General features: G+C 52.9%; 3 protein-coding genes across 7 annotated transcripts in view; 2 read left to right on the top strand and 1 right to left on the bottom strand.

Annotated features, from left to right (window-relative positions):
• Positions 1 to 462: 462 nt before the first annotated feature.
• On the bottom strand, positions 463 to 15,728 carry ZMYND12 (zinc finger MYND-type containing 12). Its single transcript, XM_065650285.1, has 9 exons — positions 15,714 to 15,728; positions 14,241 to 14,902; positions 12,471 to 12,612; positions 7,780 to 7,951; positions 6,813 to 6,982; positions 4,445 to 4,567; positions 3,565 to 3,685; positions 2,039 to 2,184; positions 463 to 721 (listed from the first exon to the last, which is right to left on the bottom strand). Exons 1-9 carry the CDS (start codon positions 15,726 to 15,728, stop codon positions 602 to 604), a joined length of 1,671 nt encoding a protein of 556 aa, XP_065506357.1. The 3' UTR covers positions 463 to 601.
• PPCS (phosphopantothenoylcysteine synthetase) lies at positions 14,822 to 18,026 on the top strand. The gene is made up of 3 exons (XM_065650229.1): positions 14,822 to 14,979; positions 15,716 to 15,819; positions 16,871 to 18,026. The coding sequence occupies exons 2-3, from the start codon at positions 15,727 to 15,729 to the stop codon at positions 17,192 to 17,194; spliced, it is 417 nt and encodes a 138-aa protein (XP_065506301.1). The 5' UTR covers positions 14,822 to 14,979; positions 15,716 to 15,726; the 3' UTR covers positions 17,195 to 18,026.
• Positions 18,027 to 19,864: 1,838 nt separating this feature from the next.
• The window catches only part of CCDC30 (coiled-coil domain containing 30), a 39,135-nt gene continuing 37,055 nt past the window's right edge, over positions 19,865 to 21,944 (top strand). For 4 of the 5 annotated variants that reach the window (XM_065649939.1, XM_065649941.1, XM_065649938.1 and 1 more), the window contains exons 1-3: positions 19,865 to 19,903; positions 19,986 to 20,153; positions 20,925 to 21,045. In XM_065649939.1, coding sequence (XP_065506011.1) covers positions 19,880 to 19,903; positions 19,986 to 20,153; positions 20,925 to 21,045 — 313 coding nt within the window. In that variant the 5' untranslated portion in view covers positions 19,865 to 19,879. The other variant, XM_065649940.1, reaches the window with a different exon arrangement.

The raw sequence follows: 21,944 nt of genomic DNA, 5'->3' as shown, positions 1-21,944 counted from the left end.
TGTCCTGGACCCTCCCGGATGCAATTTCTTCCACAAGAGGAACAAGCGAGTCCCTCGGTGCCCAGAGCCACCGGATTCCTTTAAAGCTCAGCAAAAAGAACATAGATTTGGGGACAGACAGGCCCTGCAGATGTGCCACACCTGAGCCAGCCCGGCCAGGTCCTGGGGAGCAGGTGACGACCCCCCACCTCAGGTCCACTGTGACGACCTTCCCTGTGTCCCTCCCTGGTCAAACTGAAAAGCAAATTGAGGAAACCGGTACCAAATACATCACAGCTGCTCTCAGCTTCTGGACAATGTGAGGACACAAGAGGCTGTTTGCTTATTCATAAATCATTAGATAATGACGAGATAATGATTTATGCATCGTGTGTCGTTGTGCTTTCGTTTCCCACCCTCACGCTGTTATCCCGTAACGGTCGACAGAGGTTGAGCAGCACGTGACAATGAACTCACTCCACAACGTTTAATTTTCAAACACCTTGGGACAGAAGGGGACACATCCGGACGGACGCAGCGGCGGGAAGGCCCTACGGCTCGTAACACGGTTTGTTTTCCAGCCGCTGACCAGCCAAACCCCAGCAACGACAGCAACAGCTCTTCATTTCGTGTGGGAAGGCGTGGATTTAATCAGCGTTAACAAACGAGCGATGGATTCTAAAGACTCTTGTTGGGGCAGTTGTTTCACCAGCTTAAAGGCTTCCATCCCCATCTCGCCAGCCTGGAACGAAGCAGAAAAAACAAAGACAAAAGACAAAGGTCAGGAATTTGGGTTTTTTTCCTCGAGGGGGGTTCAAACCCCTGCAGAGGCTGCACAGGAGCGGATCCGGGTCCATCCGCGCACCGAGGGTGACCTGGACGAGCTGCTTTGCGGGAGCAGCAAAGCTGCCGCCAGGACCGGCGGTGCAGGCACAGGCGTTTACCGACCCTGGATCGTCACCTCCCGTCCCACACGGCAGCTCATCCCAACGCTCCCAAAGCCACTGCGGGGAAAACCAGCTGCAGTGACTCCATCTGAACTAAATCCCTTGGTGGCTCTTCCAGGGATTAGATATTCTCACAATTAGAAAGCTGCGTCTTTTTTTTCCTAATTGGAATTTGTTTCTTTGTGTCTTCCAAACGCTGACTCTCATCATTATGGCTTCTTCTGCCACAATGAAGGGACCATCAGTAATTTGTGTTTTCACCCTCCAGAACACGGGCAGAAGGAACTCGGGCTCTCGAGCGCCGGGCTGGAACAAAGGCGCCTGATTTCCAGCTGGTTCCTGCTCAGCAATTCCTCAACATCAATTATTTTTCAGGCAGAGAATCGGGCGCTCTGAATTTTGCAGTCGCTTCGGGAATTTTTAGCCATAAAAATGCAGGGGTGCAAATTCAAAACTGAATTAAAGGGTCCTACAGAGGGAACCCACGTGAACATCGCGGCGACTCCAGGAGCAAAGGTGTCAGGAGGATGGAGCCAGGCTCCTCTGGGTGACAACCAGTGATAGGACAAGGGGCAGTGGGTGCAAACTGGAACACAGGAGGTTCCACTTAAAGATGAGAGGAAACTTCTTCCTGGTGAGGGTGCCAGAGCCTGGCCCAGGCTGCCCAGGGAGGTTGTGGAGTCTCCTTCTCTGCAGACATTGCAACCCGCCTGGACACCTTCTGTGTAACCTCCTCTGGGTGTTCCTGCTCCAGGGGGGGGTTGGACTGGATGAGCTTTCGAGGTCCCTTCCAACCCCTGACATGCTGTGATTCTGTGGAGACACGCGAGGCCACGTCTCGCTGCGCGAGATCCAACCCGATGTCTGGATGCAGCTTGTGCCGGGCAGTGACACGGGATCCCAGACAAGGACGAACCCCGAAAACGTGGGTAAGGACGGGACCTGCTGCGGGCGGCGGCGCAGCCCAAACCAGCCCCAGCGGGTTTACGGGAGCGCGGACGGAGCCGCGTGTCGCGCGGGTCCCGCGGCAGCTCCGTCCCCGCTGCCCCGGCGCCGCGGTGACCGCGGGCACAGCCGGGGAGCCCCGGCCCCTCCTGCCGCGCGGAACTCACCGTGGGCAGGTCCAGCCCCAGGTAGTGCAGCATGGCCAGGGCGTGCAGCACACGGGCCGTCTCCCCGAGCTCCGGCTTCGCTGCCTGTGTTCTCATTTCCAGCACCGCGCTCAGCACTCGCGTCCCTTCTGCTCGCTGGGCTTCAGCTGCGGCGAGAGCGAAATCATCGTGTCGGGCGTACGTACGTGTGCGAGATAATGTATTCCAAACCGTCCCGTTATCTCCTCCAGACATCAAAGCGTTTCTGCTCCAAGCAGCAGCGCGGTCTCCCCGCTCCACGCAGATCCCGTACCCGTTATCAGATAACTTTTCATCCCGTCAGTAATTGTGTTGATTAGGCTCTAGTAAGGATGTGGAGTCATAACAGCTGCCTGGAAAGAGCAACTTTCCTCCTCCTGTCAGAACCCAAGATGGTATCGGGCGCCCTGGCTTGGGGTGGTTCCTGCCGGATGGAGACGCCGGCAGGTAAAGGGATTTACAGAAACGTTTGTCACCTCTGACAATGTTCTTATTAGCACAGATGGTAGAGAGGAGAGAAGAAAAAGAAAAGGAGAAGAGAAGAGGAGAAGGAGAAGGAGAAGGAGACAAGAGAGAGGAGAAGGAGACAAGAGAGAGGAGAAGAAGAGAAGAGAAGAGAAGAGAAGAGAAGAGAAGAGAAGAGAAGAGAAGAGAAGAGAAGAGAAGAGAAGAGAAGAGAAGAGAAGAGAAGAGGAAGGAAAGAAGAGGAAAGAAGAGGAAAGAAGAAAAGAAGAAGAGGAAAGAAGAAGAGGAAAGAAGAAAAAGAAGAAGAGGAAAGAAGAAAAGAAGAAGAGGAAAGAAGAAAAGTAGAAGAAAAGAAGAGGGAAGAAAAAAAGAACAAAACAAGAAAAAAAGAAGAAAAGAGGAAGAGAAGAAGAAGAAAAGAAAGAAGAAGATGAAAAGAAATAAGAAGAAGAAAAGAAGAAAGGAAGAAGAAGAAGAAGAAGAAAGAGAAGAAGAAGAAAAGAAAAAAGATGAAAAGAGAAAAGAAGAAAGGAAGAAGAAGAAGAAGAAGAAGAAGAAGAAGAAGAAAAGAGAGAAGAGAGGAGCGGAGCGGGGTCTGGTGCGGCTCCAGCCCCACGCACCCCGGTGTGTTTCCCAACGCTTTATGCACCTTTAAGCCCCAGGGAGAGATTCCCGAGCGCGTTCTCCAGATTAACGCGTCCAATTAGCAGCGCGCGCTAATCCCGCGTGTCCTACTGCTGCAGGAGACAGAGCTGAAAACCCGCCTCGCTGGGACGGAACGTCACTTTCCGAGAACTGAACGGAGCCAAAGGAGCTGCGGAGAAATGAGGATGTTGAAGTGGAATCGGATCCCCAGGGGCAAAATTTTATATTGTTGCCGTCACCGCCAAGGGCGGAACGTGAACAAAAAGGGCACTTGAACACCCTCATTCCCGCAGCGGCCTCGGTGGTTGCATCCAGCGCAATTTGCTGCGCATCACTCGACCAAACGGAAACGCCACGCGGAAGCCGATGCGGCGAACGCGACCCGCGCGGGCGCTCACTCAGCCGGCGCTCGCCGCCGTCCTCGTCCTCGGCGAACGGCGACGTCTTGGCCCGCGGGCTCAGAACGCGCTCCTGCGCTCGCACGGCGCTCAGGAGACGGTCGCGCCAGAGCGACGTTACCTGCCGGGGAGCACGGGGGTCATCGAACCCGCGGGACTTAGCAACTCGCTCTATAGACGACGCGCCCGGCGCTACCGCGGCGCCCGGCGGGTACCGGGCGGCGTGTCGCACCACCCGACCGCGCGTCTCCCGGCCGATCAGGAATTTTTGTCGAACTCCAGCAAATCTCCCGAAATTGTCAAGCAAAAGCGGATCGGGCTGAGGTTTGCGAGGGGAATGGAGGCAGGCTGCAGCCGCCAAAGCCCCGTTTCCACAGAAAATCTGGCTAAACAACTGAAAATGCACTTTTTTTTCCAGTTATTAGAGCAATTAGCTGATTGTTACTTCCCTTCTGTTCTGACAATCGTTTATCTGGTGATTTTTCATTGGTTCTCAGCGTAAATGTTACGTGGCTCGTTTGTACCCCCGGCTGCTCGGCCACACGTCCCCAGCTACAGAAACTCCTCGGTGACTCTTTGTAACCTCTGGTGTGGGGTATTTGGTAAAAAAAAGTGGTTTTTTAACAAGGTTTGGCTGCCCAAATTGAAGATAATTTGAATAACCATTTTTAACCGAGTGCCGAATTTCTCTCTCCTGGTTTTAACTCCGAGAAATAATTACGAAAAGGCTCTTTGAGATTGATCCCAAAAGGCAACGTCGGCACTTGGCGTCGTCGCCGTCGTATTAAAAGCAGCCAAAAATGGGAAAAACGTCAGAAAAAGCCCAGAAAAAACTTGAGAAATTATATATATATAGAGGAGGACCTTTGGCTTTACCAACCTTGGCGTAGAGCGAGTTGGCGATGTCCATTTTGTTCTGGCGAAAGAAAACGTTTGCCATGTGGAAATACCCTGCAGCGGCCTCCAGGGATTTTGGGCCAAATGTGGAACTAGCGAGGTAAATCTGAAATTAAGATTAAAAAAAAAAAAGTCGAAGTTTAATGGTCATTTCAACCTGGGAAATTTTTTATTACGGATTAATAATATTGCAAGTATTCATTTTTTTTTTGGTGTAAGTACCGTGTTTCCACAAAAATAAGACCTACCCCGAAAATAAGCCCTAGCACGATTTTTCAGGATGTTCGAAATATAAGCCCTACTCAAAAAATAAGCCCTAGTTACAGTTCATTAAAAAAAAATCAATTCAAATAGTGTCCAAGCAGCTACACATGTAAAAAAAGTAAAATTAATTGGCAATAGAATGCAGCAGGACAACTGGGTTTGGAGAGTTATGATGATATTCCAGAAGATGATGACGTGACTGTGTTGGGATAAATGTTGATCTATTGTTCATGAATAAATGTAGATTGTTGTATATGGAAAAGGGAAATAATCACAAGAAATGAATGATGGAATTCAGGGTTTGGAGAGTTCTGATGTTACAGAATGAGACGACATGACTGTGTTGGAATGAATGTTGATTTTTTGTTCCAGAAGAAACGTAGATTGTCGTTCATGGAAAAATAAGACATCCCCTGAAAATAAGCCCTAATGCATGTTTGGAGCAAAAATTAACATAAGACCCTGTCTTATTTTCGGGGAAACAAGGTATAGTGTTTAAACCTGACGACGACTGTAAAATGTGGTACTAAAAAGCTGGATTTTGGGTTTTATACCCCGCACGTCGCACGGTCCAACCGCCGTGTCCCCCGTCCCTTCCCCGCTGCCGGTGCCGCATTCCCGGGGGTGGGAAGGACGTGGCGCATTCCGGCTATTCTGAGCCGGCGTGTGACTCTCAGCAGATCCCGGACACGCAGCCAAAGTTCAGGCCGGGGCTGCTCTGACGTAACGGGCGATTAGAAAGAAAAAAAAAAAAAAAAAATTACCTTTTTCACGCGCCGGATTCAAGGTGCTTAAATAAACAGCGGCAGCGCGGGGAGTGTTTGCCAAAAAGGTTTGCGGGCTGAGCAAAGGCAGCGTTGCGTGTATGATATATGTTAGAACAGAAAGGGTTTAGTTCTCAGCCGTGTGTCATCGTTTGCACCCACACAAAGGCGCTATCAAATTCGACGCTGGTGGGGATTCATCACTCCGCGCCGGATAAATTTAGTCGGCGCGGGACGTAAATAGGATGCGGTGGAATTCGTCGGCCTTTGGGGGATCGAATGACGGGCAAAGCATCCTCGGAACGGCACGGCCAGCCCGACACACCGCTCTGGGGCTAAAAACGTCCGGTTGGGGAAAACGCTGTTGAACCCGACGTTTAAATAGTTAAATCGGGTATTTTTTAAATGACGGCTGACAGAGGACTGCTGTCTAACAGAGCAGCGTTGAGGAAAATGAGAGCTAAAATATAAAGTAATTTATCTGGTGAATAAAAAGCAAATATTCCCGTTTGGGTGGGAATGTCTGTTCATCTCAGGGCGGTGACCAAGTGGATAAATAAATTTATAAGCAGACGCAGTAGAACAAGGTCTGGGTCACTTTGAGGGAATAACCGGTAAAATGCAACGTGGGTAACGCAGTTCGGGTGTTTGTAACATGAACCCTCTCGGTACCTAAAATCTGAATTATAAATGTTCCTGCTGGGGTTTCCGTATCCATCTGGATGTGGTAGGGAAGGAAGAATTATAGAATGGAAAGAAAAGGAAAGGAAATGGAAAAAAAATTGAAAGGAAATAGAAAGAAAAATGGAAAGAAAATGGAAAGGAAAATGGAAGGGAAATGGAGAGAAAAAAGGAAAGGAAATGGAAAGGAAAATGGAAAGGAAATGGAAAGGAAATGGAAAGGAAATGGAAATAACATTGAAAGAAAAAAGGAAATAAAAATGGAAAGAAAATGGAAAAGAAATTGAGAGAAAATGGAAAGGAAATGGCGAGAAAAATGGAAAGGAAATGGAAAGAAAAATGGAAATAAAAATGGAAAGGAAATGGAAAGGAAATGGAGAGGAAATGGAAAGAAAATGGAAAGAAAATGGAAAGGAAACGGAAAGAAAAATGGAAATAAAAATGGAAAGGAAATGGAGAGGAAATGGAAAGAAAATGGAAAGGAAACGGAAAGAAAAATGGAAATAAAAATGGAAAGGAAATGGAAAGGAAATGGAAAGGAAACGGAGAGAAAATGGAAAGGAAATGGAGAGAAAAACTGAAAGAAGAATTGAAAGAAACGTGGAAGGCGGAACGGTGTTTCGGTGTTTTGGTGTGCCTTACGTCGCTGGCCAGGTGATACAGGGCCTGCTCCAAGCTCCCCTGGGCGACGCGGAGCAGCCCCAGCCCGCGCTGCAGCCGCGACTGGAGGGCGACGCTGCAGCCCGGCGCCGTCGGCACGATCCGCTCCGCCTGCGACAGGGACCTGGCGGCCTGCGAGAGGTCGCCAACGCCTGCAAACGCACGGAGAGACGACCGGCATAAAAAGCAAGTTTTCATGTCGAAATCCAGAGAACACCGCCCGCCTGCCCTTTGCGTTCCCTACGCGAGAAGCCAGAAGCTGCGTCCCGCATTCCATTTCTCTGAAACACGTGTTCAAAACAGGCAGCCGCTAATGGCTCGGGTATTATCACACGAGAATTACTCATGGGATTGTTTTTTTTCGCCACGCCGGTTACGGCAACCCCGGGGACAGCTCGGTTGTGCCAGCATTGTGTGTGCAATGATTTACGGCCGTTTGTCCGTCCTTTACGTCCCCGCGGAGGAGAGCGGCTCCCCCAGGCAGGGCCCTCATTTGGGATTTTTTTATAAAGCATTTTTTATAAAGCTCAGTCGATAAGGAAAAGCTCCGTTGCAGGCGGAGCGTGGGTTTGTGAATGGACGGAGCGTTCCTCCGCTGCCAGGGTCTCAGAAATGGTTTTGGTTCCCCGAGATAAAAGCGCAACCAACCCCCCTCGGGAATTTAACACTTCGGAGAGTCGTACAAAGCCCCAGAGGTGAGGCAGAGATTTTCATACAGCTCCTCTTGTGGGAACGGTAGAAACGGAGGAAACATTTCACCGATCTCATCACTGATGAGCAATTCTTTTCCCCAAACCCGCACGGAAAGCGGAGCGGGGGGGTGTGCGCGACTTCTCTCTGAAATGCCCTTGAGGCGCGATGTTGAACGGCGAGCTGGCAAAAGGAAACCAGAAACCTGACCCCGGGGAGGTCTTGCCCTTGCCAGCGTTGCTATTTAGACAATACTTACCCGTGCAGGCCTCGGCCAAGAGCAGATAAGCCGGGACCAGCTGCGGGGAACGGGAGCCGAACACGTCGGTGCCGAAACGCAGCGCGTGGAAAGCGGCCGGAATCGCTTCTTTGTGCTTTCCAGCCAAAATAAACTCCTGGGCTGTGCTGGAGGCGACATCCATAATGTATTTCTGCAGGGAAATACAGTAAAGGGACAGAGCGGGCAAAGGATGAGGAGGAATAAAACACACGGTGTCTTTTTACGTTCGAGTTTGCAAACTGTAAAGCAGTGAGCGTAACATTTGTGTCTGTAATTAATGGATGGAATTTAAAAGTGTCGTGTTTGAGTCTGGCTTCCATTCCTGCTTCAGCTCTGGGCATCACGCGGCGCCTTGTGAGACGAAGAATCCTTTCCGCCTACGAGAAAGGGCTTAATAAGGCCGCGGCAACAAAAGCTGTGAAGCGCAGAAATTGCTCATCACAAGACCGTGGAGCAGATCAGACGAGGGCGGCGCTGCCGGTGCCGCCGGTGACTCAGCGGCAGCGGAGCGCGGGGTTTGCCGAGCCGTGCCAGCGGCACCGCTCCAGCCAACGCGCCCGCTCCTGGGTCGCACGGTTTGGGCGCAGAGTCTGGAAAGCCAGTAAAAATCAGAGTATTCCTCTGTATCCATCACCCGAGTCGGGTCTGGTGGTCGAGCAGCATCTGCGGGGTTGCTGCTTGTTGGCAGGATCCATAAGGTTTCCCGTACGTATAGTTGCTTGCGGCTTTTTGCTGCTTCATAAACCTGGTTTGTGGGTAGTAAGAAAGTAAATCATAAAACAATAACTTTTTTGAGATGAAGTTTCAGAAAGAAATTACAAATGTAAGTCATGGAAAAGGAGTCACCAGCAGGAAGAACTTGGGGAAAAGCCCGCAAAATCCAGAAAAAGAGATTATGTTTTTCAACGTGCAATTTCATACTGTACATAAACTTCAGACTGAATGCTGATATTAATCAGAAAATTCTTCAATGGACTGAATTACAGACTCACTACAATTCCCTCACTCTCATCCCCAGATCCTGGCAGGAACTACAGGAAAGATACTATAGAATAGATTCATCCTTCAATGAATGGATGTTGATTATATCCAACGTGTGGCACTCCACGCATTTGGTGTTTTCACCCCGTGCAGCATCTGATCCATTCTCCAGCCCAAAAAATATCTCTCCGTTCGGATGAAAATACCCATTTACCTCCTTGCTGCCTCCTGGTTTACAGCTGTGACTGGGCAGAGGGCAGAAAAAACAAATCCCAGCGCTTTCGGAGGTCAGGATTTGGCATTTTGCTGCGCGTTAAGTGCTCAGAGAGAGGCAGAAGGAAGAGCTTAGAGACCAGGAAGCTCCAGGAGAACCTGTGAGTGTTTGCTGGAGATCCTGCCGGAGACAAAGGGACATTTTCTGGATGAGGACGCACCCCGGGGTGACAGCACCCTGCCCGGAGCTGCAAAACACAACGCTCAGCCCCTGACCTACCAGCAGATTGAGACCCACCAAAACCAACCCGGGTCCGGGGAGCTGGTGGTGCCCAGGAGACAATCAGCACGTGCTCGGGGCAAGGAGCAACAAACTGTTATTTATCAGGAATAAACGCTGTTATTTATCAGGCTGGCCCCGTCGCTCTGTCTCCGTCACAACCAGCTTTGGGCCGTGGGTATCGAGCTGATTGTCATCTGGGGAGGTGCTGGAGATCAGGAATGTTCTTTTTTAACTCCTCGTCGATAGGATCGTCGCGTCTTTCCCGTGATGTCAGTTATCTCTCAACATCTGCAGCCAGGAGAAGCTGAGGGTTCGACTCTTGCACGGCTCCCAGGAGAAGAAAGCGCAGGAGACAAGAGAAACCCTGCAGCGCTGAATATTTAAGCCGGCCGAGTTCCAAGCCTCGGGGGGATCGTTCGCTTTGGCCCTGCGCCGTTTTTCATCTCGCCCGTAGCCGCAGGCCCCCGGCCACGCGCACTTTGCGCTCTTTTCATGTGTGTTGCAATTACAGAGGTTCCTCTGAAGATGCCCCCACGCAGTTGGGGTTTGGGGCGGCCGAGGACCCTCAGCTCTGCTCCGAGTGGGTCGGGAACACACTTGGGGTTCGGTTCCACCTTCATTTACTCACTCCCGGGCACCAAAAGCGACGGAGCGCTCGGAGAAATGAGGATTTAAGGAGGAAGGGTGGTTTCCAGGCAGCGTGAGGGGAAACCGGCTGCCGACGGCGCTGGTCGGTGCCGCAGGACGCGGCGGCCGCGGCTCCTGCCCCGCAGCCGGCGGAGCTGACGTCCCGCGGGCAGGTGAGGCCGTTCTGCAAACAGAAACTTGGAGCCGGGTCAGGTCGGAGGCAGCGGCCGCAGGCAGCACTCCCGGCGCTGTTGACAAGAGCAGATTTCTATCAACAAAGCTTTGGAGCACGGACGAGCGCGAAGCTCATAACCTCGGCTTCGTGCCGCAGGGTGTTTGGACGCGCAGCAGCTTTCCCGGGGCATGACTGAGGCTCCAGGGCTGTGTTTTCTAAACAAACACCGCGCAGGAGTTTGTGAATTACAGTAGAAATGGCCAAAAAATAATAACCCTATGGGCAGGCTTGAGCAGATGTAATTTTTCTCTGATCATCACGAGACGACGCATCTTTTTCTTGAGCTCAAAGGCCTTTTTGAAAGCATTTTTGCGGGCTCTGTGAATAGGAACGTGATGAAGCCACCAAGACGGAGCTGTAAATAAACTGATGATCTCCACGCTGCTCTTCCAAAACCTGTCAGCCAGTCTGGGCCCAACGCTGTCCGCCCTACGCCTTGCTGTACGTAAGCCAGGCTTTGTCTGTGGGCTAGCGTAGAATCACAGAATCATTTTGGTTGGAAAAGCCCCTCAAGGTCAAGAGTGCAACCATAACCCACCCCTGGCACTGCCCCATGTCCTGAGAACCTCATGTCCGTCTGTCCAACCCCTCCAGGGATGGTGACTCCAGCACTGCCCTGGGCAGCCTGTTCCAATGCCCCACAGCCCTTTGGGGAAGAAATTGTTCCCCAGATCCAACCTCAACCTCCCCTGGCGCAACTCGAGGCCGTTTCCTCTGGTCCTGGCGCTTGTTCCTGGGGAGCAGAGCCCGACGCCCCATCACGCTATGAGAAATTGCAGGTAATGAGGTGTCTTTCCTCTTTCACCCCATTCTTCGCTGAGAAGACAACGTGTCCCTGCACACACCGTTCCCTGAATGTATTTTATTGAAATAGTCTGGAGACAAAGGTCAGAGAACAGATGTAACAGGGTTGTTAGAGGTCCCATAAAAATCTCTACTTCGAAAAAAATTTGGAGTCTGCTCTCTACGACTTTTACAAGCTCAAGTTTTGGGTTTGCAGTTGCCGTGCACTCCTACCAAGGGGAGCGAGTGTCCACCAGCCCCGTCCTCCTGCTGCCTCCCCTGGAACCCACTAAAATCCAATTATTGGCTTCCAGCTAATCAAGGAGCACTTCTTGAGCTGGCAGTCACGTGGTCTTCGTAGTGTTTAAACTGTAAATTTAGTTGCTATAAAATCAGTGATGCAACACCAGATGCTTTCAACATCGGTGTTCAAAAGTGGAAAAGCTTCAAGCAGTTAAGAATGCAAAAACCCGGCTACTAGCCCTAATAAGACAAATTTTAATTTTTTTCTTCTTTGCAGACTTTATAAAAGATCAACTTCAACATAATCTGGGATAAAGGAGCTTTTGCATTTTTCCTTGCACTTCTGACAGACCTTCTTCGGACTTTGGCTAACGATCTTGCGGGTGATTTTCAGACTGATGGGATTTTCAAAATTAAACTGGGCTGCGAGTGTCCAATTCCTGCAAACCCTCATGGAATCTGCTGCCTAACGCCTCTCACCAGCTCTCACCCAGCAGGACTTTTGTCCCAATAAATGTCACTGCAACAAACCCGTCACCAAAGCACCAGCACCTGGCCCAGAAACAACCTGAAAAATAGTACACGACGTAAAATCCAGAAGATTAATGATGTTCTCCTCAGTGGCACCTTCAGCCGTTCTGTCGTCCTATTATTCTGCAATTAGGAGTTATGCAACGATAGAAGGGTAATTTATTTTTCTGGGCAAGATTTTTAAGGAGCAGATGTATTTGGGTGGGTTATTTTATTATATCAACATGGTGGAAAAGCAGATCCTGCCACCCCGTAAACAAAACAACACAAAAAAGAGTTGAAAACCACCGGGGCTGGAAAGGAGCCGCACATCTGCACCACCCACGAGGCCAAAATGCTGAGATAAAAGACGGTATTTAGTGGGAAAGGGCGTTGAAAATTGGCCAGGGAAACAAAGGGAGGGGACTTTATTTCTTTGCCCCCCCCTGCTTTGAAAAAGGGGAATCCCTCTCATCAGCGAGATGAGATGCAAGAGGGACTAATGACCCTGCAAGGTGGGAGATCCGAGGTCGCCGCTGCCTGAGGAAGTTCTGGACATGGAGCAAGGGCTGCGAAAAAGGCAAGAGGCTCATCGAATCGGAGAGAGGATGCTCCCACTCCCCTTATTAAAGACTTTTTACTTAAAGAAAAACCAAATTAAAGCTCCGCAACTAAGCACTGACCAACCAACGAGATGCCCTCCCAGCCCTACGTACACCAAAATATAGGAAGAAAAGCTCTAATTAAATTTCACTGGCAGTCCTTTGAAGCGGTGTCGGTTTTTCTTGTACGTACCTGCCTCTTCGCCAGCTGTTCTGCGCCGTGTTTTCTTTCTTTTTCGGAAAGGAGAAAAGGGAGGGGCGAGCGGATGGGGATCAGCAGCTGGCATATTCGCTTGTGGATGCTCACCCAGTCGGCTTTTTGATGGTCTACATCGCTAGCAAAATAAGAGAAGAATGGTATTTTTGTTTGCTTGGAAATGACAGAAGGAAAGATTATTGCCTGTTGTGTCTTCTGGACATTCACCACAAAAATTGCCCACAACGGCCACCAGCTGCTCACAGAATATATATAATAGACATTTGATATTCCCAAACGGGAGTGCAGCGCTGTCCTGCTGAGTCAACATGGTTCTGTATGTTAAAACTTGACTTAAATCACTCATAAAACTCCTATTACAAAACGCCCTCAGACACACGGTGTGACCTGTGGGGTTGTCCTGTGCAGGGACAGGAGTTGGACTCGATGATCCTTGTGGGTCCTTCCAACTCAGGGCATTCTCTGATTCTATGATAGCTCAGTTTGAGCAAATTCTTCGCTTACAACATTGCAGTATATTAAAAAAAACCCAAAAAACGAAAGCCAAGCAAACCCCAGGTAAAAGTTGTGAAACTGATGGATTATATACTTAACATACGACTTCACTAAGGACACTGTGTAAGTGAAGATATTTGTGTAAACACCTAGAAAGGTCTCTGCACTGCTCTCTCTTGATGTGGGCACCTTGGAAGTCTCCAGATCCCGCTGCCCAGCCTGCTGAGCCTGGTCCTGCACCTTGTCACTGTCCCTCTTTATCCCTCTGTCCTAAGCTGCATCCTGGGACTTGTCCCTGTGTCCTGATCCTCATCCCAGGGTCAGTCCCTGCCTCTCACCCTGTCCCAGACTGCATCCCAGGCTTAGTCCCTAAGCTCTTACGGCCTCAAGTTGCGCCAGGGGAGGTTGAGGTTGGATCTGGGGAACAATTTCTTCCCCAAAGGGCTGTGGGGCATTGGAACAGGCTGCCCAGGGCAGTGCTGGAGTCACCGTCCCTGGAAGGGTTTAAAAGGCATTTAGACAAGGTTCTCAGGGACATGGTTTAGTGCTGGAGTCAGGTTAGGTTATGGTTGGACGTGATGATCCTGAGGGTCTCTTCCAACTGGAATGACTCTAAGATTCTCGCCCTGGCCTCGCGTCCTAGGCCTGGCACTGCCTCCTGACCCTTCTGCCCATGCACTGAGCCTTGTCCTGAGGCCAGTCCCTGCCTCTTGCGCTGTCCCCGTGCCCCACACCACGTCCCAGGCTTTGTCCCTGTCTCTCAGCTCTTGCCCTGGGCTTGCTCTTGTGTCCTGAGCCTGTTCCTGCCTCCCAAGCCTCATCCTGACCCTTCTCCCCATGCCCTGAGCCTGTTCCTGCCTCCCAAGCCCCATCCTGACCCTTCTCCCCGTGCCCCGAGCCTGTTCCTCCCTGCGATGCCTCATCCTGACCCTTCTCCCCGTGCCCTGAGCCTCACACCGGCTCTGTTCCTGCCTCCTGGGCGTTGTCTTCACACTTCTCCCGGTGCCCTGAGCCTCACGCCGGCTCTGCCCCTTCCTCTCATAGAATGTCAGGGATCAGAAGGGACCTCGAAAGCTCACCCAGTCCAATCCCGCTGCCAGCGCAGGAGCACCCCGATGAGGTTACCTCTCGCCCTCTCGCCCTGTCCCTGTGCCCCAGGCCCGCTCCCGGGGCTCACCCCGGCCCCGATCCCCGAGCCCCGCGCCCCGTCTCTTCCCCCCAGGCTGTCCCCGGCGCGGGCGGCGCTCTCACCAGTAGAAGGTGAGGCGGCAGCGGGCGCAGCACACTCGGGCCGCGGCCCCGCACAGCTCGCACCGCCCGGGCCCCTCCAGCGCGCCCCACGCGTTGCCAAGGCGACACTTCCGCAAGGGCGGGGAAGACGCGGGGTTGGTGGGTGTGGCCGCGCGCTTCCGGCGGAAGTAGGCGGGGCGAGCATGGCGGAGGCCGGCGGGGCCGCGGCGGCGGCGGCGGAGGAGCGCGTGCGGGCCTGGGCGGCGGGGCAGGCGGCGCGCGGGCGGCGCGTGGCGCTGGTGACGTCGGGCGGGACGCAGGTGCCGCTGGAGGCGCGCGCCGTGCGCTTCCTGGAGAACTTCAGCAGCGGGCGGCGCGGGGCCGCCTCGGCGGAGCGGCTGGTGGCGGCGGGGTACGCGGTGTGCTTCCTGCACCGCGCCCGCTCCGCCTTCCCCTGGGCCAGGGCCCTCCCGCCGCACGGGCCCGCCCTGCTCGACGCCCTCCGCCTCACCCCCGGGCCGCCCCCCGGCGTGGCCGCCGACCCCGCCGCTCTGCCCGCCCTGCTGCCCGCTCTCCGCGACTACCGGCGGGCTACCGAGGCGGGGGCGCTGCTGGCCATCGAGTTCACCGGGCTGGCGGAGTACCTGGCGCTGCTGCGGGCCGCCGCCCGCGCCCTGGCGCCCCTCGGTACGGGGGGAGCGCGAATGTGAGGGAACAAAGTGGCCCCGGGGACCCTGAGGTTCTGCCGTGACGGGACAAGGTGGCACCGGGGACCTGGTGTGAGGGGACAGGGCGGCCCCGGGGGGAGCCCGGGTGTGAGGAGAAAGGGGCGGCCCTAGGGGGTGGGTCCCTATTGCGCGGGAGATGGGGTGACCCCTCTGGGGAGCTGGGGTGAGGGGACAGGGTGGCCCCAGGGACCAGAGGAAACGGCCTCAAGTTGCGCCAGGGGAGGTTGAGGTTGGATCTGGGGAACAACTTCTTCCCCAAAGGGCTGTGGGGCATTGGAACAGGCTGCCCAGGGCAGTGCTGGAGTCACCAGCCCTGGAGGGGTTGGACAGACGGACATGAGGTTCTCAGGACATGGGGCAGTGCCAGGGCTGGGGAACGGTTGGACTCGATGAGCTTGAGGGGCTTTTCCAACCGAAATGATTCTGAGATTCTATGACTCTGGGATTCTGGCATGGGGGGACCAGGTGGCCAGGGGGCCCATGGGGGCTCCGGCACCCTGGAATTAGGGGCTGGGTCATCCCTGGGGACTTGGGCATAGGGGTCGAGGTGGCTGCGGTGGGTGACAATGTGTCCGAGGGGACCTGGGGTGTGGGATCAGTGCTGCCCCACTCAGGACAGTGTCAGTAGGTGACGGGGGGTCTCTGAGGGGATCCTGGGCTCCCTTAGTTGATGTGGGGGGTTGGTGGCTCAACCAGTCCCTGGGGTGAGGGGACCCGCTGTTGGAACGGGCCAGCAGCGCTGGGTGACCGCAGGGGTGTCTCTCACAGGCTCCAGCGTCATGTTTTACCTGGCGGCCGCTGTGTCAGATTTCTACATCCCCGCCTCGGAGATGCCGGAGCACAAGATCCAGTCCTCGGAGGGGCCCCTGCAGGTGAGGGACCCCCGGGCATGTCCCCTCTGTCCCCCCCACCTCCTCCCCTGGCATCTGCCTGTCCCAGCATCCCAGTCACCGCTGCCAACAAGACTCGGGAATGGTTGCAAAGCAACGGCTCATTGGCCAAAAGAAAAAATCTGTGTTTGCAGTGAAAATGGGGAGGGCGAATTTCCACAGGAGCAGAATCCCACGGAAATATCCCTTTAAAGCTGTAAATGCTCATAAGGCAGAGGTGAGCGGCTGGTGGGTCTCAGAGGACGAAATTAGAATTCTTAGAATTATGGAATTGTTTTGGTTGGGAGAGACCCTTAAGATAAGCTGGTCCAACCACTGGTGGTGCCTTTTTTGTGCTTAACGCTGCCGACAGCCCAAAGATTTAACATGTGTCTCTGGTGCCCAGGCCCCTTTCAGCTCTGGGAGCAGGTGGATCTAGAGCTCTGCGTATAACAGATCCCAAATTTGTTTAGTTTAATTAGCTTTTAACAAGTTGGGAGGCCTAATTCTTCATCCTTAGTGTAGAAAAAATGAGACCAGGCCCAATTCTCAGTGACGGACCCAGAGGTCAGGAAGCTGGAGAACTTTTTTCCCCATGTTTTGGCATATTTGTGCCTCCTGTGCCATAAATTGTTGCTAAAAAGGAGGGTTGAGATCTGATAAGCTACCTGGATTTTGGAGAGCTGAAAACTCAGACTTCTGCAGTTATAAATCTTTTTTTTTAAACCTTCCTCTGCTTACATTTGTATTCCCAGAGTGGGTTTTAGCTCTTAGATAACAAAATGTTTATGCAGTTACTGTGGGCCTATGTCATTGCTTAAGAACACCATGCTTCTTGTTAATACCAGTCTGATAATTAAATTTAACAGTGCATGCCAGTGACATTTTAACCTTGTTTGGTGAGATATGACCAAACACTGCCTTGGAAGACGGCCCAGTGTAAATATAATACAAAGTGAAGCTGAAACTTCCCTGGCACCACCCCCATCTCTCATTAAAATACGTCATAAATGTTTTTACTGACACTTTTCTCTGCTGTCTTTCCTCAACGTAGATCACGATGAAGATGGTGCCAAAAATGTTGTCTCCTCTCGTCAAAGAATGGGCCCCGGAGGCGTTTGTTATTTCCTTTAAACTGGAGACGGATCCTTTGATCTTAATCGATAAATCGCGGCAGGCACTGGAGAAATATCGTCACCAGGTGGTGGTAGCAAATATCCTGGAGTCGCGGAGAACCTCGGTCATTATTGTAACCAAAGACTCGCAGACCCCGTTAGCGCTTTCGGAGGAGGAAATAGCGCAGGGCATGGAAATAGAGGAAAAAATAGTGAGTTACCTTCAGGGCCAACATACCGCGTTTATAGAGAAGAAAGTCTGAGGGAGCGGCTCTGAATGAACCCGGTGAAATTGTGCTAGAGAGGGAGCGGAACTGGAGTGATTCTGTCGCAGGTAAATAAAACAATCCGCAGCGAAACGCTGTGGGAACGGCTGCCGTCCAAATCCGTGTCACGTTTCTACAGCTTGGTAATGATTACTGTTGATTGCTTTGAAAAAAGAAAAATACACTGAAATGAAAACATTCCAAAGGATGATATTTATTAGGATGTCTAGAGAAGGAAATGATATATTGATTTATTTCTGGGAGAATTGGGTGGTGGTGAAATGATATATATGTCTATATATAAAAGATTTTCCTGAATCTGCCTCTTCAAAGTTTCTTCTTGAAATGTTGGCTGGAAGGAGCGGTGCTTTGCAGAAAATAAGGTTTTATCGCTGGAGTGACCGAGCTGGTATTGAAAGTGGACGATGAAACAAGTGCGGCAAAGGATGAAGGAGAACAAGGTGGTGACAACTTCAGAGAGAACGTCCGTTGAGACCCTGTGGGCCTGCGCGGCGAGAGTTCCACTAGAAACGCGGTTCAGAAATAGGTACTGTAGCGTTGTCCCTAAAGCAGCGGTTTCACCAAGGTTTTCAGTAGGTTGCTGGGGGGTTCGAGGCCGAGGAGACGTGTGACACAGGGCACGAGTGGGGGCTGAGCGTGGCCTGGGGACACGAGGTTGGAGGAGGGGACGGCGGGAGGTGGCAGCGGTGGCCGGCTCTGCCAGGAGAGCGGCCTCGCGGCTGTTTGGGTGCAGTTAGAACCGCGACGTTCCTGCTTTTCTCCAAATCCCAACTTCTAGACCTGAAGCGAGAAGCAAAGCGTGCGATTCTGTGGTAAAAAAAAAAACAAACTTCACTGTGGCTTTACCGCTGACCATTGTGTCTCTGTTTGCATGATTTTCTTTGAAATCGGTTCACTGAAGCCTGTAAAGAAAGACGGTGACGCACAAGAACACAGTTCTCACGCTTTTAAAGCCTCTCTGGAGGTGAGATCGTGCTCTGCTTAAAACCACCGAGCATTGGAGAAGACAACAGTGGTTTTGTAATGACACTGATCGCCTGAACGTCAGGTGTGCTCATAAAATGAGGAAAAGAAACCCAGAAAAGCAGGAGAAAGAGGGTGGGGATGGACTTAGTGGGCCAGGAAGAACGCTGAAGGGTCGTCACAGTGTGCGGGGAGGATGCGTTTAGTGATGGGAGAAATGGTCTGGATGAGTTGGGAGGGCTGAGGTCCAGATGGTAACTGAATCAGGAGAAAAATTAATAATTTCTACATGGGTGGAGGGAGAACTGGAGTGGTGACCGTCCACAGAGGTGGGCAGTGTCCCTGCAGATGTGCGGCTGGGAAAGGAGAAGGTGGTGGGATGTCCAGCACGTGGTCCCTGCCCTCCAAGAGCTGCGTCTCTTCATCTCCCAGTATGGGATCGACGGGAGCATTGGTCGTGCTGGTTTGGGGCTTCCTGTTGGCTTTCTTTTGGGTCTTGCACTTCCAAGCAAGGATGAGAATATTAAACACGTGTAAATTGAATGTATCCTTGCAGGAGCGTTAGGACAAGGGTGGGAGAAGCGCAGCAAACACCGTCTTTGGCGCGTTCTGGCCTTTCTGTGACAGGTGATTGTCAAGGAGAGAAATAATCTCAACTTTTTGAGGAGAAAACTTGAGGACCTCCTGTCTGGGACGCTGCGGGGGTCAGAGGGCACAGCCCTGGGCTGTCCTGCGTTGTGTCTGCAGGCTGGGAAGCCTTCCAAAGCTCAGACCAAGCCGCAGCCGCCCTGGTCCTGTGTGGGTGATGGTCCTGTGGTGAGCAGGAGGTTGAACCAGGGCCTGGAGAGCTCCTGTCCCACCACCGCCTGGCACCAGCCCTTCTTTTCCGGGGACGGTTGTGGTCCTGTAAGTAGGAAGCGGCGCTTGAAGGTCCAGGACCATCCGTACGTTGTGTTTGGAGACTCCCAGACTCTGCTCAGTGAAGGTGCTCGCTGGGTGCTGCAGCGTCTCTGCTTCGGGGCTGGGGCTGTTTCTTTCTCTACTATAGAATCACAGAACAGTTTGTTTGGAGGGCCCTCCCCAGCTCCCCCAGAGCCCCCCTGCCATGAGCAGGGACATCTGCGCCAGCTCAGGTTGCTCAGAGCCCCGTCCAGCCTGGCCTGGGATGTCTCCAGGGATGGTTCATCTACCACCTCTCTGGCCAACCTGGGCCAGGCTCTCACCCTCTTGCACAGTGCTGACAGTTCTGCAGGACAAACCCACTTGACCTTGCAGTTTCTCCATTTTGACTTCGGGTACTTTCTTGTCTGACCTCGGGGAATCGCTTCATCTGCAGCAGCTTCGCTCGGGCTTTGGAGGAAAATCAGAAAAACCTTCAGCCACTTTTGCTTAGTTCTTGGTGCAGGCGGGAGCGTTTCAGCAGGTGTTTTGTTGAAGCGCTGACCTACAGGACACTCGGGTGAGGACCAAGGCCAAAATGCCACCGGTTTTATGGCCCGGACCGGGACGTTTCTCCTTCCCGGTCACCTGCGGCAGAGGGGCGATCACTGCGGCGACCGCTGCTCTGCCGGGAGGGGCGTGGCCTGGGCGCGGAGGGGCGTGGCCTGGGCGCGGAGGGGCGTGGTCTATCTCCCGGAGAGGCGGGGCGCTCGGGTCCCCGTTGCCATGGCGCCGGGGGCGGGGCCAGCCCCGCGCCGCATGGAGGCGGCCGCCGCCGCCCCGGTGGGTGCCCGGGCCTGGCGGGGTGGGGGGGTCGGTTCGGTGGGTCCCCGTCGCTCACGCCTCCTCTCGGTTCCCCCCGCAGGCGGAAGCCCCGGTACCACCAGAGACCGTCCGGCGCTGGCTGCGGGCGGAGGGCGCCGACCCCGCCGCCCCGGCCGAGGAGCAGCTGGGCCTGGCCTGGCGGCTGCTGCGCCGCGCAGAGACCCGGCTGGGAGAGCTGGAGCGGCGGCGGGCGGAGGAGATGAGAGACGTGAGGGCGGGAGAGCGGGCAGGGACACCCTTTCGGTTCTGAACCCGAACATGCCCGTTTCCCCCGCTTTGTGCAGCTGCAGGTTCGCGGGTGCTCACAGGGAAAAGCTGTTTGCCCCCCCAGAACTCCCGGGGGGTTCAGCTGGAGAACAGGAGCTGAGGGGAGAGCTTCTGATCTCTGACCTGCCTGAAAGGAGCTTGGAGCCAGGGGGGGTCGGGCTCTGCTCCCCAGGAACAAGCGCCAGGACCAGAGGAAACGGCCTCAAGTTGCGCCAGGGGAGGTTGAGGTTGGATCTGGGGAACAATTTCTTCCCCAAAGGGCTGTGGGGCATTGGAACAGGCTGCCCAGGGCAGTGCTGGAGTCACCATCCCTGGAGGGGCTGGACAGACGGACATGAGGTTCTCAGGACATGGGGCAGTGCCAGGGCTGGGGAACGGTTGGACTCTTGGGAGTCTCTTCCAACCAAAATGATCTTATGAACTCCTGATGTACAGCCTGGTTCCTCACGCTGGGGCACCCAAAAGCACCCGGTGAACCGAGCACCTCCCACAGAGCAGGTGCTGAGAGTCTCCCCTCCCATCCCACTTTCCAGACCCTTAAGTCAAGTTTTTAACATCCCCAGGTGTTACAAAGGCATGAAGAAGTTGTCCCCTACAGATGTTTGATGTTATCCCGTAAATATCGGAGGACGGAGAGCTATTTGCACCAACAACTCACAGGCCAGGCATCAGTAAACACACTTGCTTATAGCAATATTCTCTTTATTTCCAGGTGGAAAGCTACGTGGGTCACGTCCGTCACCTGACGGAGGAACGCGACGCTCTGACCACCGAATATGAAAAAGAAAACGAGCAGCTGAGGCTGGAGCTGGCGCAGCTGCGGCTGCAGCAGGGTAAATCTGTCCCCAAACACGGGCCGAGGACGCGCGGTCACGGGCAGGTGTGCGGCTCTCCCAGCACCGCTGCCTAAAGCTGCTTTGAGATCAGCAGCGAGTTCTGCCGAGCAGCGTGTGTGCTGTGTTGTTTGCGAGGCCGGCAGGAGTGTTAGCGCAATACCAGAGCTGATTTGTAATTGATGTAGAGGTTCTTGTCTGATTTTACTGCCTTTCTTCGCCAAATCCAGGCTGTTTCTCACTCTGTTGTTGCACTAAGTGTCTTCAGAGGCTGTTTGAAGAACAGAATTGATGGTGCTGTTTGTTTTCCAACTCTAAATTATCTGGCAGTGACTCCTCGGGTAACTGAGTGTCGAGCTGTGTTCCCACTGAGGTTGGTGAATTTGCCATCGCCTTTGGGTTAGACGAAGCCCACGTTTTTTAAAACGGCCGTGAAGGACGGTGGCAGGTTTGCGATGGTGATTCAAAACCTATCCTGTGCGCTTATTGTAGTATAGCCATTCTGTTTAGAAGAAATATTTCACTTATATTTCACTTCAAATGATTCGCTTTCTTCTCAAACCCTGGAATCACTTCCAGAAAGGGCAAATATATTTTGCTGAGTTTTGTTCTTGATTTTCTTCAGTCTTCTCTTGGGCTTTGAGTACTGCAAATAGCACATTGTTATTATTAACTCCTCCTTTCGTGGTGTTATCCTGGGCCTAAGGTAGAACTGGGGGCCACAGCACAGCTCGGACACTTTCTTCATCACGCACGCTTTATTTGGGGCAGTTTTGGGAAATTAATTGCAGTTTTGAGTTCAGTTTTTGCCAGCCTGCGCCTTTCAGGGAGCACATCTGCTGGAGAGACTTTTCAGGGGTGGTTGCGTTTATGCACTGCCTGAAAATCTCGTCCCTCTG

Source organism: Caloenas nicobarica, chromosome 22, assembly GCF_036013445.1.
Source record: "Caloenas nicobarica isolate bCalNic1 chromosome 22, bCalNic1.hap1, whole genome shotgun sequence".
NCBI lineage: Eukaryota > Metazoa > Chordata > Aves > Columbiformes > Columbidae > Caloenas > Caloenas nicobarica.
Note: the sequence above shows the minus strand (reverse complement) of the source record. Positions and strands in the feature narration are given on the sequence as shown.